Here is a 27,842-nt window from a genome sequence, read left to right as displayed (position 1 = left end):
GCCCTCCCTCTGGCTGGGAACACAGACCTTGAGTGGCAACTTCACGACTTTTATTTGTGGTGCCTGTGCTTTATCTCGAAAATACCTTCTCCCCCTGCCCCAGACAGTGGGCGGGGAGGGGGCAGCAAAAAATAGAAGACATCCCTCCCTATTGCACATGGACCCTATATACAGGCCCACCTGGCTGAGGCCGGCAGGACTCTTGGCACAGTCTTGGATCCCTGCTCAGGAGGGGGGTGACGGGGTGGCATCACACGTGAGAGGGGGACCTCCAGGCGGCCACTCTGGTCCTGGCTACTGGTCCTTGCACTTCTTGGTCCTCAGTTCCTTCCTAGTCCCGGCTCTGGCCCTGGTCCCCTCTGGCAACGTCCCCTTACTTGGCTCGGCCTCCCACCTCCATCCTGGCCTCGGGTGGCCCCCTTGGCTCCTGGGGACTCTGCTCCCCTCCAAGTTCGGAGGTCCCAGGGGGGCTATGGCTTCTCTGAGACTTCCCCCGGAGCCCTGTCACTCGTGTTCACACGGGGAAAGGGGTGCGTGTGGCAGAAGCAGCTGTATAAATACGGGTGCGGGAAAGTCCCTCCAGGTCACTTGGAGAGTTTGCTGATAACGCGGATCAACGCCGCATTCTCATCCTTGAGGCGCTGGTTGTCAGCACGGAGGTCAGACAGGGCCTGGGGGACGGCAAAGAGTCAGCTGGGCAGCCCTGGTGGGTTGCGCCCCCGCCCACCCTCGGCCCTCTGCCCACAGACCCCACCTTCAGCTCTTCCTCCAGCTCTGCGGCCTTGCGTTCCAGGGCCCTGCGCTCCTGGAAAGAACAGGGAAAGTTCAGAAACCGAGTGAGGCTGAGGACAGGGGAAGGCCAGGGGCCAGCTGGGAAGGGCAATGTGGCTCTCTTGGTCCAAACTTAGTGATGTGAGGCTGGGAACGCCTCTGGCTCCCGTCCCCACTGTCCCTACTCACGAATCTCTCCAGCTCCAGAAGGGCTGGCCTCTCAGCGAAGCGCTCTTGCCTCTGGTGAGGACGCAGAAAGCACAGGGGTCAGCAGGGGAAGCCAGCACTGCTCTGAGGAGGGGTCCTACATTCCTGCTGGGGACCCGCCCGCCCACTAGGCAGCCCACCAGCCCCGCCCCCATGGGCCAGGCCCCGCCCCCAGCAGGCCCACAGCCCCACCCCCATTCGCTCAGACCCCGCCTCCGAGATCTCGGCCAGGCCCTCAGGTGGAGCGAAGCCCCATCGGCCCCTCCAGGCCAGGCTCTGCCTCCCAGCAGTCTGAGCCCCACCCAGGCGGCCCTGCCAGTTCTGGTGACCCTGGCCTCGGCGCCTTTACCTGCGTGGCCCGCTCCAGCTCCACCTTGAGCTGCGCCAGCCGCAGCGTGGTCTCGGTCAGAGCCTCGCGAAGCCGCTCGTTCTCCCTGCGCAGCTCTGCATACAGCTGGGGGTCGGGTGGAGGAAGGTCAGGCGGAGGAGGGTCAGGTGGAGGGCAGGGGCGACGCTGGGGGCGGGGAAGCCAGGAGGTGGGCACCTAGCAGGCGGAGCCCCAAAGGAGGGGTGGGATCACACCTTCCTAAAGCCTCCGTCCTGCTCCTCCGACTCTGGCTCAGCTTCTGGGTGGAGGTCCCGCTGTGACCGCTGCCTGCGGGCTGAGGGGCCGCCCTCCAGGGTGCTGGGGCGGGGGCGGAACGCGCGTCAGGGGCCGGCCCGGGCCGCACGCAGGCCCCACCTCTCCCACCCCGCCCCTACCTGGACTCCGGGCTGCGGTCAGCCGGCTCCGCCTCCTCCCCCTGTGGGCAGGTAGAGGGGGGTTCAATGGGCATGGGAGGCGCTTTAGCGGGTATGGGAGGGGCTTTGCCCGCCCCCCGGCCCACCCTCTGCACCAGCTCGGCCCCACCTGAGCCCCCCTCACCTCCGCAGGCCCCCTCCACTCCTTTCCGACCTTGCGGGGCTCCCTGGCCGCCTGCGGTCCTGGACCCTGCCCGTCAGGCGCCTCTGCTGGGGGAGGGGCAGGAATCAGTCTAGGCACCTCCAGAGACCCCTCTGGGGGCTCGGGTCCCCGGGTCAAGCCCCCAGGAAAGCAGGAAGACTCTGGGAGAGACGATGATTCCCGGGAATGACCTCCCCCAGAGAGCAGACCTCACCTCTCTGGGCAGGGCTGTCGGAGTTCTCCACTCCAGGGATGCGGGGCCTCCGGGAAGGGTCCTGTCGGGAGGGGTTGGTGAGTCAGGGGACCAGGACATCCCGCACCACCCCACACGCCCTCGCTGACCCCTCTCACCAGGCTCTGCGCCGGCTTCTCTGACTCTGGGGCCTTCCCTGCAGACTTCTCTGCCTCCTTCAGATCTGTCAGAGTCACACCCTGGCAGGGAAAGGGGACAGTCAGGGGATGCTGGGGTCAGGGCCCAGCTCCTCTTTCCTCAGGCCCAGGAGTCCAGACTCCATCCCCTCCTCCCTTAGACCTAGGAGTCCAGACCCCAGTCCCTCCTCCCTCAGACCCAGGAGTCCAGACCCCAGTCCCTCCTCCCTCAGACCCAGGAGTCCAGACCCCAGTCCCTCCTCCCTCAGACCCAGGAGTCCAGACCCCAGTCCCTCCTCCCTCAGACCCAAGAGTCCAGACCCCAGTCCCTCCTCCCTCAGACCCAAGAGTCCAGACCCCAGTCCCTCCTCCCTCAGACCCAAGAGTCCAGACCCCAGCCCCTCCTCCCTCAGACCCAGGGGTGCAAGCCCCCAGCCCCTCCTCCCTCAGACCCAGGGGTGCAAGCCCCCAGCCCACCCCACACCTGTGTGGACCTCCGAGACTGGCGCATGAGACGGGAGCGAGCTTTTCTCTGGGATTCCGACTCCTCATCCCGCACAGGCATCTGGTAGGACCTGAGGGAAGGGTCCCAACCTCAGGGAGGGGCCCTGGGGACCATGTCCCATTCCGTGGCTGACACCCTCTGCGGGAGGCAAGTTCCATGGGAGGGGACTCCAACTCCCAGCAGACCCGGGGCCAGCCCTCCCTCAGGAGCCCACCCAGAGCCCCGGGACTCCGGCTTGACATAGTCTCTGCTGGCTGGGGGCCGGGGCTAGGGCGGGGGCGGGGGCGGGGGCGGCAGCTTCCTGCCCTAGCCTCTGCACCTCCGTCGGTCCCGGGAGTCCGCTGAGGGCGCTGTGGAGGCTGTGGGGGCGTTTGGCTTCGCTGGAGATTCAGGCTCCGGAATCCTGGAGGGAGGCGAGGAGTTCTCCAAGCAAGGAGGAGGCTTGGTGACCTCAGACCTGCATCAATTCATTCATTCAACAAACATTACCCAGGTGCATTGTGTGCCGGCACTGGAGATGCAGCCGTGTACAAAAGAAACAAATTATCTGGGCCACCAGAGTCAGAGCTGAGCAGAAATACACAACACCGACAATAGCCATGAAAAGACCAGCACTCCACCCAACCAGTCAGAAGGGTAAAGGACGCTGGACAGAAGCAGCAGTGCGAGAACTGGGAGCGGAGCGGGAGGGGCGTGTGCCCACGGCGCAGAGGTGGCAGCAGGTGGTCCGTGCGCCTCGGGGTGGGGGGATGATGGGGAGAAGTTGATGTTTCAACACAGGCTTGAGGGAGGGAGCCAGCCGCCAGGAGGAACACAGCACAGGCTCTGGGGTGGGAGCAGGAATCAGACCCCGGGGGGCACATGGTCTCACTCGGGATCATACAGACAGGCTTGGAACCCACATCTGCCGCCTACCCCCGAGGGGCCCAGGCCTTGGGGACTCACAGGGCAGAGGGCTCCGGCAGCTTCCGGGAGGGGGTCGGGGTAATTCTGGCAAGACGGAGCTCCTTGGCCTGTGTGGAGAGGAGGAGGAAGGGGCAGTTCCCTCATCTGTGCAGGGGCCTGGGCCCGGACCCGGCCCAACCCTCACTCACCTGGGTGGAGGTCCCTTCCAGCCAGGAGGAGGAAGCCGAGCGCTGCAGCCCAGCCCCAGGGGCTCCCTCTGCCATCCGCCTTTCCGGGGGACCCAGGGCACCAGAACTCCCTGTCTTCAGGAGGCCAAAGCGCCTGGAGAAGGGGGCCTCTTCAGGCGGCTGGGAGAAGAAGGAGGTCTCAGGGAGAAAGGATTCCTCTTCTCAGACCTCAAGGGTTAGCCCCCAAAGGACTGCAACAAACTACAATTCCCATCAGCCCCTGGGGCAAGCACAACCTAAAAAGGAAGCCGGTTGTCCAGGAGGACTCTGGGAACTATAGTCTTCACCCTACCTGCCCCTGCCAGAGGTTCACAGGCTTTATGGACTCCCACCTCCCGGCCCTCCCAGCCTCACAGGACCTCTCAGGGCATCCACTCACCACGGGGCTCTTAGGACTGGGGTGCGGTGGGGAGGAGACGCCATTGAGGGTCCTGGGTTCTGCAGAGCGTGGCTCTGTGATGTGGGAATACCGGGTAGGTCACAGAAGACGCCAGCTGCCTCTAGATTCAAAGAACCCGACCCCTCCTCCCTTGGACCCAGGAGTCCAGATTCAGGCTCCTCACCGGCGGGACCTTCTTCCCCCTCATCCTCGTCCTGGATAGGGGGCCCCCCAGCCCCACCAGGCCGGCGCTCCTTGGACAGGTCCTGGAGGGAAATCTTCTCTCGGCTGCTCAGACGACACACAGAGCTCCTGTTGCGGAACGAGAGGGTGCTGCGGTGCAAGCCCGGGGCCTCCAGCCACCCCGCCAGCCCCCGACTCCTCCCTCCCTATACCTTCTGTGTTTGCTGCTACAGGGCGCTTGGGGCTCCTGGCCCCGGCTCTGGGAAGCTTCTTTTTGGTTCCGAAGCTGCAAGGAGGGAAGGAGGCTGCAGGGGAGGGGTGGAGCACACGTCCCCCACAGCAATACCACCATGAACAGCTGTCAGGAGCTCAGTGCCCAGGCGGGCACCGAGGGCTCGTGGAAGCGCTTGCTGGTTTTCCTACAGATGGCGGCACACCTCAGAGAGAGGAGGTGCCCTGTGTCCAGCAGGCGCCTGCAGCTGCCACGTGCAGGCACTGCCCTCTTGTCCTCACGGCCCCCACCCATGAGAAGCCTCCAGACTCATCCCCAGAGGAGCCCTTCTAGCTCCCAGGGGCGACCTGCTCAGACCTCATCCCGACCCCTCAGCACACCCAGGGCACTGGTGGGCCCTCAGCTGCCCCGGCTTCTGCTGCTGGCACTCGCCTCCTCCTTCCCCACACAGTTCAGCACCGTCTTCACACTTGCCCCACACAGTTCACCACCGTCTTCACACCTGCCCCACAAAGTTCAACACCATCTTCACACCTGCCCCACACAGTTCAACACCATCTTCACACCTGCCCCACACAGTTCAACACCATCTTCACACCTTCCCCACACAGTTCACTGTCTTCACACCTTCTCCACACAGTTCACCACCGTCTTCACACCTTTCCCACACAGTTCACCACCGTCTTCACACCTTCCCCACACAGTTCACCACCGTCTTCACACCTTTCCCACACAGTTCACCACCGTCTTCACACCTTCCCCACAGTTCACCACCGTCTTCACACCTTCCCCACAGTTCACTGTCTTCACACCTTCCCCACAGTTCACCACCGTCTTCACACCTTCCCCACAGTTCACTGTCTTCACACCTTCCCCACAGTTCACTACTGTCTTCACACCTTCCCCACACAGTTCACCACCGTCTTCACACCTTCCCCACACAGTTCACCACCGTCTTCACACCTTCCCCACACAGTTCACCACCATCTTCACACGTTCCCCACACAGTTCACCACCGTCTTCACACCTTCTCCACACAGTTCACCACCATCTTCACACCTTCCCCACACAGTTCACCACCGTCTTCACACCTTCCCCACACAGTTCACCGTCTTCACACCTTTCCCACACAGTTCACTGCCATCTTCACATCTTCCCCACACAGTTCACCGCCGTCTTCACACCTTTCCCACACAGTTCACCATCTTCACACCTTCCCCACACAGTTCACCATCTTCACACCTTCCCCACACAGTTTGCCACCGTCTTCACACCTTCCCCACAGTTCACCACTGTCTTCACACCTTCCCCACACAGTTCACCACTGTCTTCACACCTTCGGGCCTCTGCATGTGGTGCCCAGGAGTACTGGGAGGGCCCTTCATTCCTGCCCTTCTAGCAAACTCTTAGTGCTGTAGTACTCACGTCTTCTAGAAACTGTCCCCAGATGCTCCCAGGCTGGGCTCCCCTCATATCTGGGCCACCTAAGCTGATCCTGCCCCACCCATTAAACCCCCCTTGGCCATATCACCCTCAGGGCAAAAGTCACCCTGCTTCTCGCCTGGCACTCATGGTCCTCCCGGGTTTGCTCTGCCTTACACTCCCCTCCCTGGGCACCTCAGGGCACCCACACTTGCCCCCCAGACTGTGTGAGACCTTCTTCTCCTACATCCGTCAGCCTCCACCTTGCTCCTGCCAACCTTTCAAAAGAGGAAGCTGTCTCCACTCCGCTGCCCATGCGCCAGAAGCCCTAGGCCTGGCCTCGGGAGCTTCCTGTCACCCCACAGAGCTCACTGAATGCTGGCATGGCTCTAGTGCTGTCCCGTGGCACGTACTCCCGAGCTCCTGACAGCACAATCCACACGTCACGCACGACCCCTCATACAGGTGCGCACCATACCATTCCCATTTGACAGATGAGGAAACTGAGGCCTGGAGAGGAAAGTGGCTGGCTGGGACTCACGGCAGATCCATGGCAGAGCCAGGATTCCAACAAAGGCAGTCTGGCCAGGGCTCACGCCCTTCACTCCTTCACTCCAAGTTTTCCCAGCAAGGCTGCCCCGGGGATGGCTGGGGGACACCTTGCAGGTGACCAGCCCAGCCTAAGTCTAGGACAGTCCTGCACATGGCTGCTGCCAAGGGCCACCCTGAGGTGATGAGGTGCACTGAGCTGGTTTGTTATTTTGTCTGAGTGTCAGACGACCCTGTCCAGATCCTTCTGCTGCCTCCCCACCAGGCAGGTAGGAAGCTCTGCAGCCCCATCTCTATCCTGCCCCGGCTGGGGGTCCCTCCTGAGGCTGGGGCTGGAGCTGGGTCACCAAGCAGGAAAGAGCAGGTTGCTGGGGTGGTGGGTGTCAGAAGTCGGGGGGGGACCCCCTCTGCACCCTCCTCTGAGGAGTTGAGGGGACATGGGGAGTCTGGGACAAGCCCCTCAGCCCTGACACTCACGTCCTCCTGTTTCCGGGCCAGTTCCTCCAACAGGCTCAGCACTTCCTCATCAGCCAGGTCACAGGGCCGCTGCCCCTGGGTTGGGGGAGGAGCAGGAGCAGACAATGAAGGAGGCGCTGGGTCCTCCCCGCGCCCTGCCCCCCACCAGCCTGGGCACTGGCCCTCACCGCGTGGGTCAGCGAGTCCATGCCCCCGCCATGCTCGGCCAGCAGGCGGCAGGCATCCTCCACGCCCCAGTGTGCCGCCGCGTGCAGGGGAGTCCAGCCGTCCCCGTCCCGGAGCTCTGGGTCGTAGCCAGCCTGAAGGAGCAACCTGGGGGCCAGGGAGTCTCAGGGTCAGAGGCCAAGGCGAGGCCCTGGGCCGGGGGCTGATTTCAGCCAGTGGTGCGGTAACTGAGGTCCCAGGCCACGAGACTAAAACGCCCCTGGACAGGCTGGTAAAGAGCCACTGCCCAGCGTCCCTGGCCACAAGAGGCCCCTCTGCACCAGGCCTTGTCCCTCCCCTTGGACCAGCAGCTACACGTTAAACCCTGGCCCTGCAGGTGGCCTCTGGAACCTGCTCCTGGTGCCGGCAGGGGGTCACCCTGGCTGTGGGATTCCAAGGTGACAGCAGTGGGGTGTAAGGAGGCAGCCCCGGAGGATGCAGGTGCAGGACCCTGTGCCAGCCCCCACGCCCGTCAGAAGGATTGGACCCCAAAGGGCTGTCTCAGGGCAGTAGTGTTCTAGGACCTGGGCTGGCTTAAAGCAGTGACTCCCAACCAGGGCAATGCTGTCCCCCAGGGGAGACCCAGCAGGTCTGCAGACATCTTTGTTGTCATAACCTGGTGGAGGGGCTAGTGGCATAGGCTGGGTGGAGGCCAGGGAGGCGGCTCCACACCCAGCAGCGCCCAGCAGCAGCCCCACAAGGAGAAGGATCTGCCCCAAAATGTGGGTAGCGCCTGGGCTGAGAAACCCTCACTCAAGACAGTTTTCTGCCAGAAAACAATAACACCTTAAACCATTCAATCTGAGGGAAAGGCAGGGCTCCACGTCCAAGGGCACTCTCCGAGCTCAGCTCAGGGCAGGACGTGTCTATTTTTGGAGAAATGGAATGAGTTTCTGTGTCAATGAGAAAGAGCTTCGCAAAGTGGGAACAGATGGACAGCCTGGGATATTCTACGAAGAAGCCTTATAAGCACAAGTCCCTCTATCTGGCCCCGCCCACCTCGCCCCTCACCTTTCCCACGCTCTGCCCAGAGCTCACCCTGCCCCAGCTGTGCGGGCCCCCCGCTATTTCCCCAAGCGCCCACCCGCCACTTGCTGCTCTCTGTCGGAGAGTGTTCTGTGCCCTGCAGCGTCTCACGCTGAGCCCCTTTTTGGCAGTCACCAGCCCTTCACCCCCATGTCTCCTGACCCCAAAGCCCCTCCTCATCACACTTGTCTTCTCCCATCACCCTATTTGCATCTTAAGCCAGTGGTTCTCAACTGGGACAATGCGCCCCCCAGGGGACATTTGGCCACGTCCAGAGACATTTTTAGTTCTCACAACCAGGGATGCTCCCGACGTCCCATAGGTAGAGGCCGGAGAGGCTGCCCCACATCCTGTGATGCACGGGACAGCGCTGCAGCAAAGAGCATCAGTCCAAAATGTCTGTCTCCCCACGAGGTATGAGCCGCACATAGGCCCGGATCTCTCTTGTTTACCCAGTTCCTTGGCAACTAACAGACTGCCTGGCACACAGCAGGGGCTCAGAAAATAAGCATCGAATCAGTACCATCAAATAAACATATACCTCTACTCTGCAACAAATGTTTTTGTTTTGTTTTGTTTTGAGACAGAGTCTCACACTGTTGCCCAGGCTGGAGTGCAGTGGCATGATCTCCACTCATTGCAACCTCTGCTTCCTGGGTTCACGCCATTCTCCTGCCTCAGCCTTCCAAGTAGCTGGGACTACAGGCGCCCGCCACCATGCCCAGCTAATTTTTTGTATTTTTAAGAGAGACGGGGTTTCACTGTGTTAGCCAGGCTGGTCTTGAACTCCTGACCTCATGATCCACCTGTATCAACTTCCCAAAGTGCTGGGATTACAGGCGTGAGCCACCACGCCCAGCCTGCAACAGATCTTTGATGCGAATGCTGGTTACATTCTTTTTAAAATGCAGTCAGGCTGGGCGCAGTGGCTCATGCCTGTAATTCCAGCACTTTGGGAGGCTGAGGCGGGAGGATCACTTGAGGTCAGGAGTTCGAGACCATCTTGGCCAACTTGGCAAAACCTGTCTCTACCACAAACAAAAAATTAGCCGGGCAGGGTGGCACACACCTGTAATCACAGCTATTCAGGCGGTTGAGGCAGGAGAAGTGCTTGAACCCAGGGGGCAGAGGTTGCAGTGAGCTGAGATTGAGCCACTGCACTCCAGCATGCATGACAGAGTGAAACTCCATCTCAAAAATAAAAATAAAAATAAATGGCCGTGCTCGGTGGCTCACACCTGTTATCCCAGCACTTTGGGAGGCCGAGGCGGGCGGATCACAAGGTCAGGAGATCGAGACCATCCTGGCTAACATGGTGAAACCCTGTCTCTACTAAAAATACAAAAAAATTAGCCGGGTGTGGTGGCGGGCGCCTGTAGTCCCAGCTACTCGGGAGGCTGAGGCAGGAGAATGGCGTGAACCCGGGAGATGGAGATTGCAGTGAGTGGAGATCGTGCCACTGCACTCCAGCCTGGGTGACAGAGCGAGACTCCGTCTCAAAATAAATAAATAAATAAAATAAAAAATGCAGTCAATAGATCTGAGTGTAAACATGCACCCTTACAAAGAAGCAGTAATGAAATTATAGTCAGTGAATATTTCTAAGTCCAAAGTGCTTCAGTTCTATGGCAGAGAATGAATGAGGTTGCCCACGAATATGGACTCTATCTCTCCCTTTACTAACAGTACCCACACAGGCCCCCGGCCGGACACAGGTCACCCGGCCGGACACAGGCCACCCAGCTAAAGACAAATCTCCTACTGTCCCTTGCAGCGATGAGCGGTCATGTGACTAGGGTCTGGCAAACGGGATGTTGGCATTAAGTAGTGCGTGCCACTTGCAGACTGCTCTCTGGAAAGGAATGGGTGTTTGCTCCTTTGCCCCTCTCTTCCTGCTGGCTGGGCTGCAGGTGCAGTGGAGGAGATGCAGCCGCGTCCAGGATTCAGGGGTGGAAGCCATGGGAGGAAAAGGACACGGCCTGCAGGCCTGGGCACATCACCAGTCCCAACCATTCAGTTTCCAGTCCCCCTTGTCGAAAGGATCAGCTTAGGGATGGACCCAGTCAGCAACAGAGCTGGGACTGGGGCCAGATACGGAGGTCCAGGAGCTCTACTTCAGCAGCAGGTGCTAAGCAGAAGGGACAGCGGTCTGGAGCTGTTAAGAGTCATCTTATGTACCTCACTGAGAAAACCTGACTAAAAACTGTCAACATAGAGGTGAGCAGAGAGGGGGAGGAATTCATGTTAACTTCATTTTTATACTAAATAATAAAGTGTAAGTCATGAAAGAGAGAAGAGGGAACTGAAAAAGGAATGAGGAGCCTAAGGATGAGAACTGGAACCAACAACTTTAATAGAAAGGAGAAAGGCAGCCAAATAGGAACAAAATAAGACCCAAGACTGAGGTGAGGATGACAGAAACGGAATGGGCACCATAGCAATGTAAACTCTACATGCACCTTGGTTGGGTGCAGTGGCTCACGCCTGTAACCCCAGCACTTTGGAAGGCTGAGGCAGGCAGATCACCTGAGGTCAGGAGTTCAAGACCAACCTAGGCAACATAGAGAAACTCCATCTCTACTGAAAATACGAAAGTATTTTCAAGTGCGGTGGCTTACTCTCATAGTCACAGATACTGGGGAGGCTGAGGCAAGAGAACTGCTTGAACCCAAGAGGCGGAGGTTGCAGTGAGCTATGATCACACCACTGCACTCCAACCTAGGTGACAGAGAGCCAGACTCCATCTCAAAAACAAAAATAAACTATATATGTACCAAATAATCCAGTCTTAAAATATATACAAATCGTAACTGACAGAACTGTAAGAAGAAACAAAGTCCATAATCATAGCAAGAATTTAAATGCACCTCTCATAGTAACTGACAGAATAAGCAGCGGGGGAAATATCACTACAGATAAAGAAGCACTACAAATAAAACAGCATGATTACAAGGCTGACCTAATAACCTACAGAGAACACTGTACTTGACGACTCCATTCTTTTCCAACTTACATATACTGGGGTATATAAGGCAAAACAATACATTTCAAAAGTTAGAATCCTATAGAACCCATTCTCTGACCACAATGCAATTAAGCCAGGAAAATGGTAACAAAATGATGACTAGAGAAGTCCTGTATATTTTGAAATTAGGCCAAGTACAGTGGCTCACACCTGTAATCCCAGCACTTTGGGAGGCTGAGGTAGGTAGATCACTTGAGCCCAGGAGTTTGAGACAAGCCTGGGGAACATGGTGAAACCCTGTCTCTACAAAAACTAGCGGGGCGTGGTGGTGCGCGCCTGTAGTCCCCACTATTCAGGAGGCTGAGGTAGGAGGATCACCTGAGCCTGGGGAGTTTGAGGCTGCAGTGAGCCACGATTGCACCACTGCACTCCAGCCTGGGCGATATAGCAAGACCCTGTCTTAAAATAAATAAATAATAAAAGATTAAAAATTGGGAAATATTTTACACAGAATGACAAATTTAAAAAGACCGCACATCAAAACTTGTGGGTACAGCTAAGGCTGTTATTGACAGGGAAATACACAGTCTTCGGTACATACGTTTAAAGAGAAAGGGAAAGGACAGGATCCACAGGAAGGTATAAGACAGCAAGATGGAACACACCGGCCCGACTCACCTCATCACCTCAATGTAGCCCTTGGCAGCAGCCACGTGCAGGGCAGAGGCGCCTGTGCGGGGGTGCCGGGCCTCTGGCATGGCGCCCCCATTCAGCCAGCACCTTGTGTCATGAAGTAGCAATTCCTCCTCCGCCCGCTTGGCTGCCTCCACGTCCACACCTAGGAGGAGAAGAGGCACGAGGTAGGACTCACATCCCACGACCTGGAATACCCAGGGTTATACACTGGGCTGGCTGGGGTTCGGCCCTGGGACTCGCCCAGAGCTTTCACCGCTGCTCCCCTCTGAGATGTGGGAGGCCTAGACTAGCCCAGCTGTTTCCCAACTGTGCTCCATGCAGTCACGGGTCCCACTCAGGGTCTCTGAGTCAGCGCTAAGCACGGGGAAAATGGAGATCACAGGCCTTTCCCCATCTCAACCAGAAAGTCACCTTACTTTTATTATTTTTAATATAAAACCATGGCTGGCTGCAGTGGCTCATGCCTGTAATCCCAGCAACTTTAAGAGGCCGAGGTAGGTGGATCACGAGCTCAGGACTTCAAGACCAGCCTGGCCAACATAGTGAAACTCCATCTCTACTAAAATTACAAAAAAAAAAAAAAAAAAAAAAAAACAGTAGCCGGATGTGGTGGTGGGCGCCTGTAGTCCCAGCTACTTGGGAGGCTGAGGCAGGAGAATCGCCTGAACCCAGGAGTCGGAGGTTGCAGTAAGCCGAGATTACGCCACTGTACTCCAGCCTGGGCGACACAGCAAGACTCTAAAAAAAAAAAAAACCATATATCTATACACACACACACACACACACACACACAATCTCCTATATACACTATACATATATTTCCTATATACATAACATATATATATAAAAACCTGAAGTTTACTGAGCAAATCCAGTGCTCAATTACATCTAACTTTTCCTGTCACTCCCAATATAACTTTTTTTTTTTTTTTTGGAGCCAGAGTCTTACTCTGTCACCCAGGCTGGAGTGCAGTGGCGCAATCTCACTGCAACTTCCGCCTCCGAGATTCGAGAGATCCTCCTGCCTCAGCCTCCCAAGTAACTTGGATTACAGGCATAAATCACCATGCTGAGCTAATTTTGGTGTTTTTAGAAGAGACAGGGTTTCAACACATTGGGCAGGCTGGTCTCGAACTCCTGACCTCAGGTGATCTGCCCGCCTTGGTCTCCCAAAGTGTTGGGATTACAGGCATGAGCTGTTGTGCCGCCCCCCAATATAATCTTAATCTAGCATCTTCATACATTTTATCACCATTACCACTTTTCTCATGAGGAGAATAAACCAAGCAAAAAGCCACTAAATGAAGAACTTGTGCCATTAGTGCAACAGCTCCTTTTCTACCCAGGTGTTCCACCCGTTTGCAAACATGCGACCACCTACAGCAATCTGGGAAAAGCATGCTTCCAAACCAGTCAATTTCATGTAATCCAACTGTTGCACTGTATTATAGACGTAAAAGGCAAGTAATGACCTAAAATTAAATATAAGTTGATTTTGGATCAAAACAGGTACCCTTGTTGAGGCTGAAATCATATCTACTGACAGCCTCTGAAGATACTTATTCTTTTGCATGCTATAAACTCTTTTTTTTTTTTTTGGAGACAGGGTCTCACTGCAACCTCTGCCTACCGAGTTTAAATGATTCTCCTGCCTCAGCTTCCCTAGTAGCTAAGATTACAAGTGCCTGCCACCATGTCCAGCTAATTTTTGCATTTCTAGCAGAAACAGGGTTTCATCATGTTGGTCAGGCTGGTCTCAAACTCCTGACCTCAGGTGATCCACCTGCCTCAGTCTCCCAAAGTGCTAGGATTACAGGTGTGAGCCCCTGCACCCAGTCTTTTTTTTTTTTTTTCAAAGAATAAACAGAGATGGAGTCTCAATATCTTGCCCAGGCTGGTCTCAATCTCCTGGGCTCAAGCAATCCTCCGACCTTGGCCTCCCGAAGTGCTGGGATCACAGCGTGAGCCACTGTGTCTGGCCAAACGGTTTTTTTTTTAAACAGTCAGGACTTCACTCTGTCACCCAGGGTGGAGTGCAGCGGCGTAATCACAGCTCACTGCAGCCTCGATCTGCTGGGTTCAAGTCATCCTCCCACTTTAGCCTCCCAAGTAGCTAGAACTACAGGCACATGCCACTACGCCCGGCTAGTTATTTTTATTTTTTTTATTTTTTATTTTTATTTTTTGAGATGGAGTCTCGCTCTGTCGCCCAGACTGGAGTGCAGTGGCTGGATCTCAGCTCACTGCAAGCTCCACCTCCCGGGTTCACGCCATTCTCCTGCCTCAGCCTCCCGAGTAGCTGGGACTACAGGCACCACCACGCCCGGCTAGTTTTTTTTTGTATTTTTAGTAGAGACGGGGTTTCACCGTGTTAGCCAGGATGGTCTCGATCTCCTGACCTCGTGATCTGCCCGTCTCGGCCTCCCAAACTGCTGGGATTACAGGCTTGAGCCACTGCGCCCAGCCGTTACTTTTATTTTTTATAGAGGTGAGAGAGGTAGGAGTCTCCTGATTTTGACCAGGCTGGTCGCAAACTCCTGCCCTCAAGCAGTTCTTTTTTGTTTTGTTTTGTTTTGTTTTTGAGGCAGAGTCTTGCTCTGTCCCCCAGGCTGGAGTGCAGTGGCACGATCTCAGCTCACTGTAAGCTCCACCTCCCGGGTTCAAGCGGTTCTCCTGCCTCAGCGTCTTGAGTAGCTGGGACTATAGGCGCCGCCACCACACCCGGCTAATTTATTTTTGTATTTTTAGTAGAGATGGGGTTTCACCATGCTGGTCAGGCTGGTCTTGAAGAACTCCTGACCTCGTGATCCGCCCGCCTCGGCCTCCCAAAGTGCTGGGATTACAGGCGTGAACCACCGCATCTGATCCCCATTTTTTTTTGGAGACAGGATCTCACACTGTCAACCAGGCTGGAGTGCAGTGGTGCAATTATGGCTCACTGAAGCCTCGAATTCCCAGGCTCAAGGGATCCTCCTGCCTTGGCCTCCCAAAGTGCTGGGATTACAGGCATGAGCCACCGAGCCTGGCTGTGTCATTTCTGTAAAGGAGTCACCAACGGTTCAATCCTATTATGGCCGGATGGGTCTCAATTCAGGGACGGGGAGGGAGGGTGACTGGCTTTTTACTCAACCACGGTCAGCACCCTCTGCATGTCTGCTGCACATCCTCTGCAATTTGCTTTCTGTGCTCAACATGTTGCTGAGATCTGTCTGTGGCTGTAGACAGAGCCCTTGACCAGGGCTCAGCAAGCTATAGCTTGTGGGTGCTCACCACCTGTTGTGTTTTATCTTTTGTTGTGGTGGCGGTGGTGAAATAAACAACGTAAAATTTATCAACTTCCCTGTTTTAAAGTGCACAATTCAGTGGCATTTAGGATACCTCCAATATTGTGCAACCATCACCACTATCCAATTCCTGAGCTTTTTCATGATCCCTAATGAATACTGTATCCAAGAAGTCACTCCCAGCCAGGCACCATGGCTCACGCCTGTAATCCCAGCACTTCGGGAGGCCAAGATGGGAGATCACTTGAGCCCGCTAGTCTGAGAACAGCCTGGGCAACACAGGAGACCCTGTCTCTAGAAAAATAAAATTGGCTGGGTGTGGTGGTGCACACCTATGGTCTCAGCTACTTGGGAGGCTGAGGTGAGAGGATCACTTGGGCCCAGGAGGTCAAGGCTGCAGTAAGCCATTATCACTCCACTACACTACAGCCTGGGAGGCAGAATGAGTTCCTGTCTTTAAAAAAAAAAAAAGTCACTTCTCAGACCTCCCTCCCCCCAGCCCCTTGCACCCAGCAATCTTTCTGTCTCCATGGATTTGCCTATTCTGAAAGGCAATCTTTGTCAATAAAAGTGGAACGGGACACAGTCACTCCCATTCACTCATACACCATCCCTGGCAGTGTCCTCTCCACAGCACTGGTGGAACAGTGGTGCCAGGGACGGTGTGTCCTGCAACACCTCAAACACTCACTGTCTACCCCTTAATAGAGAAAGTTTGCTGACCCCTGCTTAGATCACTCATTTAGTTTAGTGATTGATCCATTCTGTCTTTAGTGTGGGCTCCAACCTCTTACTACTGCACACAATACGACGATGAACTTTTGTCCATGGGCGGGGAGGCCTCTCTCAGGTTGCCCAGGAGTGGAACTGCTAGAACAAGGCAAAGATGGGGCCTTCGGCTATAATCGATGCCGATCAACCATTTCCCAAAGTAGCTGTAATCATCGCCTTTCCCACCAGGCAGAAATCAGCTCCCATGTCCGCCCTTGTCAGCACTTGGAGCGAACCAATGGTCAGTTCTGCCTGCCTCCAAGTGTAACGCCCCCTCTTCCCGCTGACTCGGATGTTGGGATTCCAAGAGAGTCGGCTTCAAATGCTTCAAAAACATGATGTCTCATTGCCGCCAGTTCCATGCCCCTGTGCAAAGTGGCCAGGGAGGGTCCCTTCTGCGTAGGACATGGTGCTGCTGTGTCCCTGCAGCACAGCTGCTGCTCGGGCCTAAAAAATCCATTCTCCCTTCCCCTGTGACCTCACCTTGACTTTCCTCACCCACACTTTGCCCCACATGGTTTCAATGTGACTGGGCCCATAGCCTGGCTCCCGGGTGGGCACATCACCAGGACTTCCTGTCACCTTTGCAACACTGGTGGGCTCAGGAGCTGCCATCTGGCCGAGGTGGCCCCGTGAGCATCACGCACTGGGAAAGAGGCGCTGTGTTTTGGCTGCGATACGGGCCTGCAGTTAGGACCCACACTGAGTGCCTTATGGAGAGAACCTGCCTAAGAGTGAAGCCAGCACGGAGTGCAGCAGAGTGACGGAGAGACGTTCTGGACTTCACTTGTGCCCCTGGATCAAACTATGCCTGAAGTCCATGTAACTCATGGACTTCAGCTACATAAGGCGATAGATTGCCTTTAAAAATATATATATATATATGACCAGGCATGGTGGCTTATGCCTGTAATCCCAGCACTTTGGGAGGCCGAGGCGGGAGGATCACCTGAGGTCGGGAGTTCAAAACCAAACTGGCCAACATAGTGAAACCCCATCTCTACTAAAAACACAAAAATTAGCTGGGCGTGGTGGCGGGTGCCTGTAATCCCAGTTTCTTGGAAGGCTGAGGCAGGAGATTCATTTGAACCCGGAAGGCAGAGGTTGCAGTGAGCCAAGACCACGCCACTGCACTCCAGCCTGGGCAACAAGAGTGAAACTCCATCTTGGGGGAAAAATGTGGTAAAATACATGATATGAAAAATTTACCATCTTGGTTTTTTTTTTTTTTTTTTGAGACTTTTTTTTTTGAGTCTTGCTCTGTTGCCCAGGCTGGAGTGCAGTGGCGGGATCTCAGTTCACTGCAACCTCCACCTCCCAGGTTCAAGCGATTTTCCTGCCTCAGCCTCCCAAGCAGCTGGGACTACAGGTGCACACCACTATGCCCGGCTAACTTTTGTATTTTTAGTAGAGACGGGGTTTCACCATGTTGGCCAGGCTGGTCTCAAACTCCTGAGCTCAGGTGATCCGCCTGCCTCGGCCTCCCAAAGTGCTGGGATTACAGGTGTGAGCCACCGCACCCGGCCTAAAATTTACCATCTTAACCCCAGTTCAGGGGCATTAAGTAGTCACAATTGGTTGTTGTGCAACCAATCTCCAGAATTTTTTCATCTTGCAAAATCAAAATCGTGTACCCTAGGTCAGGGACAATGGCTAACACCTGTAATCCCAGCACTTTGGGAGGCCAAGGTGGGTGGATCACTTGAGCTCAAGAGTTCCAGAGCAGCCTGGGGGTCATGTGGTGAAACCCCATCTCTACAAAAAAATACAAAAATCATTAAAAAAAAAAAAAAAAGTGTACCCACTAAACTACCTCCTATTCTCCCCAGTCCTCCCAGCTCCGGGCTACAGCCACTCTACTGCCTGTCTGTTATTTTGACTATTCTGAATACCTCACAGATGTGGATTATACAGTAACTGTCCTTCTGTGACTGGCTTAGTTTCACTCTTCACTTAGCATAACGTCCTCAAGATTCATCTACATTGTGTGTTTTGTTCTGTTTTTTTTTTGAGACAGAGTTTCCTCTTGTTACCCAGGCTAGAGCACAGTGGTGCAATCTTGGCTCACCGCAATCTCCACCTCCCGGGTTCAAGCGATTCTCCTGCCTCAGCCTCCTGAGTAGCTGAGATTACAGGGATGTGCCACCAGCCCGGCTAATTTTGTATTTTTAGTAGAGACAGGGTTTCTCCATGTTGGTCAGGTTGGTCTCGAACTCCCGACCTCAGGTGATCCACCCACCTCAGCTTCCCAAAGTGCTGGGATTAAGACTGAATCATATCTCATTGCATGGAAGGACCGCATGTTGATTTTCCATTCATTTGATGATGGGCACTAGGTTGCTCCTACCTCTGGGCTATTGTGAATGATGCTATGAACATGGGTACATAATCTGCCTTTTTTGTTTTATTTTAGTTGAGACAGGGTCTTGCCTGTCCCCCAGGCTGGAGTGGCAGTGGTTCACTGCATCTTCCACCTCCCAGGTTCAAGCAATCTTCTCATCTCAGCCTACTGAGTAGCTGGGAGCACAAGTGCATTCCCACGCCTGGCTAATGTGTTTTGTTTTACAGAGATGAGTTCTCACTAGGTTTCCCAGGCTGGTCTCAAACTCCTGGGCTCAAGAGATCCTCCTGTCTCGGCCTCCCAAAGTGCTGGGATTACAGGTCTGAACCACTGCTCCAGGCCTCGAATGGCCTTTTCTGGCCTGAGCCAGGCGGAATGGGTTTTGGTTCTTGCAAAGACTCATGCCCGATTCAGCCCGAGTCGACTGGGTCAGAGGCCTTCGTGGTATTGAAGGGAACAGTAGCTCCAGGCCACAGGGTGACTGGCTGAGCAGATCACGTGCTCTCACTGAACCCCAGACCCAGAGAGAGGAAAACAGCAAGTAAGCCAGGGAAAAGCAAAGGGGATGGCCGCACCTGTGGCCGGTCTGTCTGCTCTCCCAGCCCTGCCTGTGAGTGGCTGCTAGGGCCACACTATGGCCAGCACCAGTCTGCATGCCAGCACCTCGGGGAATTCTGCATCATGTCGGCATGTCCTGCAGGGGGCGCAAAAGCCTCCGCCCTCCTTAGAGCTGGGGTGCAGCCTGTGACCCAGGTTCTGCGCACTGCAGCCCCTCTAAGGCTCCTGTGTGGAGCTGGGTGTGACAAGGTGTCACAGGCAGAGGCTTTGTGATTTGGGGCAGCAGAGCCCCACCCTGAGCAGCGCAGCTGAGGGTGTTTCCAGTGGCACCAGTGGCCTTCGTTCCCGGCTGATCCCACAAGCCAATATCCCTCACCAATGTATCCCTTCCAGCCTTCTCCTCACCCCATGGGAGGGAAAAAGCATGGCCCCCTCTGAGAAGCTGATGCAAGTTATGAGCAATTTCTGCAGGAAAATACAATGTCGGAAAGGTCACGGACCCCCTGGAGGCCTTTCCTGGCCTCCCTGAGGTCCGAGGGAGGAGGAAGACTGACCCAGACAGAGGGAGCCTAAATCACCCAGATCTGGATCCCTAGCTGGGCCCTGAACCAGAGGGGGAGAGGCTACAAAGAATCTCAAGGAGAAACGCAGGCAAGAGTGTAGCATCAAGGTTAGTGCAGTGGGTAATAGTGTAGCATCGAAGTTAACACAGTGTGTAACCGTGTGGCATCAAGGTTAGTGCAGGGGGTAACAGTGTAGCACTGAAGTTAACAGTGTGTAGCAGTGTGGCATCAAGGTCAACGCAGGGGGTAACATGTTGCATCCCTACTGTGGTTCTGCAGGAGGTTTTCCTTGTGGCAGGAGATACCTGCTGTGCATCAGGGGAAGATTTACAATGTCTGCAACACAGTCTCAAAATGGCCGGGCTCACGCCTGTAATCCCAGCACTTTGGAAGGCTGAGGCCGGCAGATCACCTGAGGTCAGGAGTTCCAGACCAGCCTGGTCAACATGGTGAAACTCCATCTCTACTAAAAATGCAAAATTAGCTGGGCATGGTGGCACACGCCTGTCATCTCAGCTACCCAGAAGCTAAGGCAGGAGAATCGCTTGAACCCAGAGGGACAGAGGTTGCAGTGAGCCGAAATCATGCCATCATGCCATTGCACTCCAGCCTGGGCAAAAAGTGAAACCCCATTTCAAAAAAAAAACGCTCAGGAATGGAAAGGCAGGGATGGGAAGGAAGAAAGGGAGATTTGGAAGGAAAAAAGAGGAGGAGGAAGCATAGGAAAAAATGTGTTTATGTCTGTACCTGGGAAGAGATCGCAAGGGAGGGACAGAGAGAGAACACAAATGTACCAAAAAGTTAAACACTGACGATTCTATACTGTATGATTCCCTCTGTGTGACGCATACAAAACAGCAAATCTACGGCGACAGAAGACAGAGCGCTGCATGAGGGTGGGCTGCATGGCTGGGGGTGATGGCTAAGGGGTTGCAGGGTTTCGCTGGGTGATGATGAAAATGTTCTATAATCAATGTGGTCATGAATGCCCAACCCTGTGAATATACTAAAAAGCACTGAAGTGTGCACAATTGTAGGGTATGTGAATTACATCTCAAAAAGCTGTCTAAAAAAAACCACACACACACTGGTGACACTCAGTGAAAGTCATATGGGTAGTCACATGCTATTGTTCCAACTTTTCTGTAAATTTCAAGCTTTCCCAAAGTAAAAAGTTGGGGGGAGGGAGGAGAAAGAATCCAGGTCTACGGCTGATTTGACCCACTCCCCATTTCAACCAAAGAAGGGCTCCCAAACTTCAGATCTCTGCCGCCACGTGTCTCACTAGCTACTCCTCCTGTGTGGCTCTTGTGGCCCCCTGAACCCCCGCGGAATCCTATCCTTTTTCAGCCTGGCCAGCGGCCCTGTAAGCACAGCCGCGTCAGCAGTCTGGAAGGCTGCCGGTATCTCGTTTCCTCGTCAGGCTTCCTTTCCTTCCACACGGTTCCCCGGAACCCGCAGGGAACCATGCTCACACCCTTCCAACCAAACCCAGCCAGACCCCGACACCCACCCCAGGCGGCGGGGCCGGTGGTCCTGGTTTAGGAAATCAGGGAAGCGAGCTGCGGGGACATGCCTAGAGTCGCCAGTCACAGGCAGAGCGGGGAGGTGAGCCCAGGACTTTAGAAGCCATGCTGGGGACCCAGGGATCCTGTGTGGCCATCACACACCTGCTAGAAGCAACAGCCCTTCTCTAGAAAAATGAACCCGGCCAGACACAGTTTCAGGGACTCCTGGACTCCATATGAAGGCTCCTGGGGTACCATGAGTCTCAGAGGACAGGGAGACCAGTCCCTGGCAACCCCTGCATGCCCCTACTCCCCCCCGAGTAAACGCATCCCCTCCCAGAAAGACCTGGGGCAGGGTTCCAGCAATCCTACCTAACGCACTCCAGGGTGAGTCCCTCCACCCACCCACCCCGCCCTGGCATTTCAATCTCCTCAGCTACTCAAGGAGTGAAATCACAACCCCAGTTGGTAGGGGTTTGAGTTCTTATCCTGTGCCTCTGCTGGGCTCCAAGCAATCCTGGAGGCAGGCCTCCATGCCTCCATTTCACGGGTGAGGAAACTGAGGCACACAGAAAGACAATCCTAGCAAGCAGGTCAGCCTCGGTGCCCAGGCGGCCTCTACAGCTCTCAGCCTGGAGACCAGAGGTGAGGAGGTGTCCCCCACCCCACACACAGCACACCAGAGCCCACCTCGGCGGGCGATCTCTGCCTTCAGCAGCCCCTCCATGGGGTCCGACTCGGCCAGGTCCAGGGGCAGGTCCCCGTCACTGTTGACGGCGGCGATGTTGGCCCCGTGGCTCAGGAGGTACCTGGGGGTGGGGGTTGGTCAGGGCTGAGGGTCCAGGCCCCCACCCCGACCAGGTCCTGCCCAGCCCTCCCTTGCCTCACCTGGCGATGTCTAGGTAGCCGCAGGAGGCGGCCACGTGCAGGGGCGTCCAGCCCTCGTTGTCCGCCTGGTTCACAGTGGCGCCTTGCTCCACCAAGAAGCGCACCACCTCCAGGTTCTCATCAATGCAGGCCTGGGGGTGGGAAACAGCCGTCAGCCGCACCTCCGCCAGCCACGGTGTCCCAGCAAGGCAGGACTCCAGAGGCAGCCACGAAAACAGATCCAGGGCCACGGTGCTAGGACAGTGGGGAAAACGACCCCAACAGCCTCGGGCCGCCAGCTGTTTAAGATACCCCCGATTGCCCAATGATCAGGTCCGCCAAGCCTTCGGCGCTCAGTGGAAACCACAAAAGGACTCCCGGCTACCTGCAAACAGGAAGTGAGCGGGGAAGGGAGGGGGCTTCTCATCCGGGTGCGAACCCCACATGGTACTTGTCAGACACAGCAAAATCCCCGACCACCCGCAGGTGGCGCCTCCAGGGCTGCGACTAGGGAAGAGGTTCCAGCCCCTCCTCCTTCAGAGCCAGGAGTCCTGGCCCCCAGCCCCTCCTGCCTTACACTCAGCCAGGTCCTTCCAAGGGTCAAGCCTAGAAACCACCCTGGCAGACACTGTGCAGGAGCAAAGCCGCGGCCCAGGGCTGTGCAGGGTGGGGGAAGGCCGCCCCGTGCTGGACACACTCAGCAGGCTGGGCAGGACTCCCAGATGACAGCTGCACACCTGTGTGTCCGGGCCCCAGGCTGTCACACTCCAGTTCACTGAGGCCTCCTCTGCACGGGGCACTGCAGCCAGGGACTTACACGGGCCAGCGTTTCTCATTCTTCCCTTAGGAGTCCAAAACTTGGGGGGACAAAAGCCAAAGTCCGGGGATTGGGGGAGAAATGTGCCCCAGGCCTTGTGGACACTGGATGGGCCCTGGGACCTGAACTGGAGCCGAGGGAGGAATGAAGCTAAACTCCTAGATCCACAGGATAAATTACCCCCTAAGTCCCTCACCTCTCCAAAGCTGCCCATCTGGAGAAGGGGGGAGGGAGCTACGAGGGCCAAGAGCATGAGGTCATGGAAACTCGGCTGTGAAGGGGGCCGCACGTGCCCTGGGAACGGGATGAACTCGACTCGTTTATTTCCATCCAGTTGTCATGGCAATGGGGGAGGGGGGCAAGGAGAGCGATGGGCCTTTCCCTTTCAAGGACCTGCCCAGTACAGGCATCCCTGTGAAAGATGCCTGAGGCCTGGGCACCAGGGACTCCGAAGTCCAGGCCCAGCCCCTCCCCATTTAACCCAGGAGGCCAGGCCCATCCCCTCCCCCACTCACCCAGGAGGCCAGGCCCCAGCCTTTCCATCCTCAGATGCAGAAGCCCAGGCCCCCAGCCTCTCCCCATTCAGACCCAGGAGTCCAGGCCCCCAGCCCCTCCTCCCTGAGACCCAGGAGTCCAGGCCCCCAGCCCCTCCTCCCTGAGACCCAGGAGTCCAGGCCACAGCCCCTCCTCCCTCAAACCCAGGAGCCCAGACCCCCAGCCCCTCCTCCCTCAGACCCAGGAGTCCAGACCCCCAGCCCCTCCTCCCTCAGACCCAGGAGTCCAGGCCCCCAGTCCCTCCTCCCTCAGACCCAGGAGTCCAGGCCCCCAGCCCCTCCTCCCTCAGACCCAGGAGTCCAGGCCACAGCCCCTCCTCCCTCAAACCCAGGAGCCCAGGACCCCAGCTCCTCCTCCCTCAGACCCAGGAGTCCAGGCTCCAGCCCCTGCTCCCTCAGATCCAGGAGTCCAGGCTCCAGCTCCTGCTCCCTCAGACCCAGGAGTCCAGGTTCCAGCCCCCTCCTCCCTCAGACCCAGGAGCCCAGGCCACAGCCCCTCCTCCCTCAGACTCAGAAGCCCAGGCCCCCAGGTCTTCTCTGTTCAGCCCTAAGAATCCTGGCTCCTAGCCCCTCCTACTCTAGTCCCCAATCCCCTAGCCACTAAGGCAGTGGGAGGGCAGGAATGCGGGAAGTGTACCAGCCTCACCAAGTGGTTGATAAAACCACATGGGGTACCCTAAGAACTCGGAAACTGCCATAGCAGGGGGCTGATGCTTGGGGACCTGCCTCAAGAAGGATGCAGGAGAAACACAGCCCCAGGTGGAGAAACTGGCCGGGACTCAAGAGTCACCCAGAGACAGTGACCCCGTCCTTGTTTTCATAGGACTTAGGGTTTCAGCGCTAAAACCAGGCTGTTATGGGCAAACGTCATAAGCTGGTCACCCCACACCCAGACCTGACCCAAACCCAGCTCCCTTGCTTGCTGGCCACGTAACCTGAGAAGGGAATCCCCTCTTCCCTGAACTCCAGCCCACCCCAATACTCCAGGCCTCCTGGGATACCCCGAGGAGTGAGTTTGCCAAGCAGTCACCCCACAGTGGGAGGAGAATCCACCTGAAAGCCAGCCTGGTGGACTGGGCTGGGGCGACCTCTCGCCGGGTCCAGGCCAACTAGGTGGCCCGGGGCCTCTGGGGGATGCAGGGGAAGGGGGCTCAGTCTGAAGAGCAGAGCCAGGAACCCCTGTAGGGAAAGTGCAGGAGAGCCAGGGGCATGGGATGGTGACGAGGAAGAGGGACAGGGAATCTGAGCGCCTCTCCTGGGCTTGCCAGGGACTCAAACCCAGAGGCCCAGAGCAGGGCCTTAGGGAAGAGGGACCCCGGGACCCCGCTCCGGGCGGAGGAGTATGTCCCAGACAGCACTGGGGCTCTTTAAGGAAAGAAGGATGGAGAAAGAGAAGGGGGTAGAGGCGGCCATGACCTGGTGAACACCTAGGACGAACCATTCTCACAAAGGGAGTTTTCCACACGGACACGCCCTCCTCGCCACAGCCCTGCCAGGGCGGGGCCGGCTACTGGCCTTATCTCACAGGGAAAACTGATGCACAGAGGAACAATACAAATTCGGGGCTAGAAAGGTGAAGACCCAAAATTAGAACTCAGGACCAACTTATTCTGATTTTGTTTTTCCAAACTGCTTCTCCTCTTGGGAAGTGTAAGGAAGCAGCAGCACCCGGATCAGTGAAATGCACCAGACGGCTGCGCCAGAGCAGCTCAGGCTCCGGGAGAGGGCAGCGCAGGGCGGCCACTGAGAACCAGCAGGTCGTGCATCCCCCTTCCCTCCCACCCCCCGCCAAGCTCTCCCTCCCAGGACCCTCTCTGGCTCCATCAGTGAGCAAACCCTAGGGGTTCTGGCGGGGAGAGAGAGGTGGCTCCGGGAAATGGGGGTGTGTCACCAGATAAGGAATCTGCTTAAAAGGAGGTGGGGGTCAGACCCAATATCTGGAGACTAGGAGGGAGGAGGCCTAAGGATGGGGCTTTTCTGTCACCAGTCCTGTCCCTAGTGGCTCCACTGGGGGGGGGTGGAGGGGACAGATAAACGTACCCAGAACCAGAGCCATATTAATCGGCCCTGGGAATAGAAGGCGGTCCCGGCTCTGGGACACAGGATCCTGTCTGGAAGTGGCCATGGGGGCCCGGCTTGGAGGAAGAGGGCTAGCCGAGCTCTGGGACCCCTGCAAGATGCCGTGACAGGGGCCGGAAGAGCGAGAGGTAAAGGGGGTATGGGAGCTGCCCAAATTAAAGAAGTGAGAGGTGACCCAAATCCACAGGAGGAGGGGGTGTCCAGGCAAAGAAAGCAAGAGGATGGAGAGGTGGCTAAAGCCAGGGAGACAGGGACTTTGGGGTTGTCCAGAAAAACGGTGATGATGCAGGCCTACAAGAAGGGGAGGTGGGGATGCAAGGGACAGACATCCCACGGAGAAGACCACCCTAAGAAACGAGAGATGGCACAGGCCCCAGAAGGAGAAGGAAAAGGGAACCCAGCGAGTGAAGATGGCATGGGGGTTGGGGTAGGGAGCAGAGATGCCCGGAGAGGACCCAGACAAGGGCAGGATCCGCTCCGAGGACACCACGTGGTGCAGCGCCGAGAAGGAAGTGCTCTGGAAAGAGCATCCTTGGGCAGCAACGCACAGCACAGAGCAAGGGGAAGAGGGATTGGAGGAAGCTGGAACCTGAAGGAGGTGGTGGGGAAGGATCTGGGCCGAGCCGTGGAGGTGGCCCAGGCCACAATCTGCAGGCAGAAAGCAGCACAGGTTCAGGGGAGAGAATGCAGGTCAGTGAAAGCAGGACCTGCCTGGAAAGGGGAAACAGCGGGCCAGAGGCGGCGCAGAAGCCAGTAGAGCTCAAAGTGGTCCGGACTCCGGAGAGAGACGGCCGCGTTAGAGGGCAGAGTAGAGGCGGCACAGCAAGGGCACTCGGCGGCGAGAGGGGGGCAGCGCAAAGTGACAATGGCCAGGGCCAGGGAGATAGACCAGAGTGAGCTATGGGAGCTGCCTCAGGTTCAGGAGAGGGCGGGGCAGGGAGGGAGACAAAGTCCAGGGCCGGCTAGAGAGGCTCAACATCGGAAGAGGGGAAGTCGAGGGAGGGATGGTAAGGGGGACCGCAGGGGTCAGCACAGGCTGGCAAAGCCAGGGCCAGTTAAAGCGACTCCAATGCGGAAGACGGTAGGTCGAAGGGGACTGGTAAGGAGGCCTGGGGCAGGGTGGTAAGCACAGAGTGGCAAAGCCCGGGGCCACTTGAAGCAGCCCCAATTCGGAAGCGGGGTGGTCGAAGAGGGCTGGTAAGGGGGCGCTGGGACGGGGTGTCAGCATAGGGTGGCAAAGCCCAGGGCTAGGAACGACGGGCGGATCGAGACTGGCAACGGCGGCTCGGAACCGGGGAAGGAGGATGCCCCAGGCGGCGCTGCGGAGGGTGGGCCTGGCCCCGGGAGACGCTGGAGGGGGCGCTGACCTGGTGCAGGGCGCTGATGCCGTCGGCGTTGGTGGAGTCCAGCACGGCGCGGGCGGGCGGCGGCGCGGCGGGGTCGAGCTCGGCGCCGGGGCCAGGGTCGGCGGCGCACAGCATCAGACGCGCTTCGTCCAGGTCGCCGCCCGCACAGGCCGCCAGGAACTCGGCGGCGCGCTCGAAGCGGACGGTGCGGGCGCGGCGCTCTCCGGGGCCAGGCTCGGCGCCCGCCCGCGCCCCCCACTGTCGCAGCTGCTCCCGTCGCCGCTCCCGGGCAGCCGCCGCCGCCGCCCCCGGGCCAGCCGCCGGGCCATCCTCTCCGGACATCGCACCGCCCGCCCGCCCAGCGAGCGAGCGAGCGAGCGCCGAGCCCCAACTGCCGCCGCCGCCGCCCGCCCGCCCCGGGGGCCGCCGGGAACTGCCGCTGGCCCCCCACCGCCCCAGGGATCTCCCGGCCCCCGCCCGGCGCGCCGACGTCACGGCGCTGCCCCAGGGTGTGCTGGGCAGGTCGCGGGGAGCGCCGGGAAATGGAGTCCATAAGCGGAAGTTGCCCCTGGCCACTTTCAGGAGTCGCTGTGCCCCGATGCACACTGGGAAGTCCGCAGCTCCGAGGCGCCCAGTGGAAATCACCGAATGAGGGCCTCCTCCGGGGAATGCTGGGAAATGGAGTCTACAGACCGGAGGGGTGCCCCACGGCATACTAGGAAGCGTAGAGTACCGGGTAAAGGGGACGAAGAGCAGGCTGCCCCAGGGCAGTTAGGAAGTCGACTGGACAGCCGCGTGGCAGGGAGTGCGGGGAGAGGCAGGGTTGTTTTGTTATTGTTGTTTTATTTTGTTTTGTTTGTTTTGAGACGGAGTCTCGCTCTGTCTCCACTCTGGAGTTCAGTGGCTCGGTATCCGCTCACTGCAACCTCCGCTTCCCAGGTTCAAGCAATTCTCCTGCCTCAGCCCCCAGAGTAGCTGGGATTACAGGCGCCCGCCACTACGCCCTGCTAATTTTTATATTTTTAGTAGAGACGGAATTTCACCATGTTGGCCAGGATGGTCTCGATCTCTTGACCTCGTGATCCGCCCGCCT

The 27,842-nt window shown here is 57.1% G+C and overlaps 1 protein-coding gene across 4 annotated transcripts; it reads right to left on the bottom strand.

The window, feature by feature from the left end:
- Nucleotides 1–28: 28 nt before the first annotated feature.
- Nucleotides 29–27,183, bottom strand: PPP1R12C (protein phosphatase 1 regulatory subunit 12C). Of its 4 annotated transcripts, none has more exons than XM_038006351.2 (22): nucleotides 26,771–27,183; nucleotides 21,975–22,105; nucleotides 21,777–21,895; nucleotides 12,044–12,203; nucleotides 7,338–7,482; nucleotides 7,171–7,245; nucleotides 4,703–4,776; nucleotides 4,492–4,619; nucleotides 4,308–4,381; nucleotides 3,890–4,066; nucleotides 3,741–3,808; nucleotides 3,115–3,252; nucleotides 2,775–2,865; nucleotides 2,273–2,353; nucleotides 2,136–2,196; nucleotides 1,904–1,989; nucleotides 1,741–1,781; nucleotides 1,561–1,663; nucleotides 1,328–1,432; nucleotides 961–1,011; nucleotides 755–805; nucleotides 29–671 (listed from the first exon to the last, which is right to left on the bottom strand). In XM_038006351.2, exons 1-22 carry the CDS (start codon nucleotides 27,089–27,091, stop codon nucleotides 585–587), a joined length of 2,367 nt encoding a protein of 788 aa, XP_037862279.2. In that variant the 5' UTR covers nucleotides 27,092–27,183; the 3' UTR covers nucleotides 29–584. The 4 variants fall into 4 exon arrangements, with proteins under 4 accessions (XP_037862279.2, XP_037862280.2, XP_007996305.3 ...); XM_038006352.2 differs by having other exon boundaries at nucleotides 1,904–1,986; XM_007998114.3 differs by having other exon boundaries at nucleotides 3,890–4,048; nucleotides 26,771–27,182.
- Nucleotides 27,184–27,842: the final 659 nt, after the last annotated feature.

The sequence above is a fragment of the Chlorocebus sabaeus genome, chromosome 6 (genome assembly GCF_047675955.1).
Source record: "Chlorocebus sabaeus isolate Y175 chromosome 6, mChlSab1.0.hap1, whole genome shotgun sequence".
NCBI lineage: Eukaryota > Metazoa > Chordata > Mammalia > Primates > Cercopithecidae > Chlorocebus > Chlorocebus sabaeus.
This window is presented reverse-complemented; position numbering and strand designations above follow the sequence as displayed.

Bases quoted from the DNA above. Each gene is read 5' to 3' on its own strand.
- PPP1R12C (XM_038006351.2), bottom strand. From the start codon at position 27,091: ATGTCCGGAGAGGATGGCCCGGCGGCTGGCCCGGGGGCGGCGGCGGCG. The intron at 4,067-4,307 runs GTGAGTGGATGC...TTTCTCCCTGAG, and splicing joins CCAGTCCTAAGAGCCCCGTG to ACCTCCTTCTTCTCCCAGCC. The intron at 2,866-3,114 runs GTGCAGAGGCTA...CCCTTCCCTCAG, and splicing joins GACTCCCGGGACCGACGGAG to GTCCTACCAGATGCCTGTGC.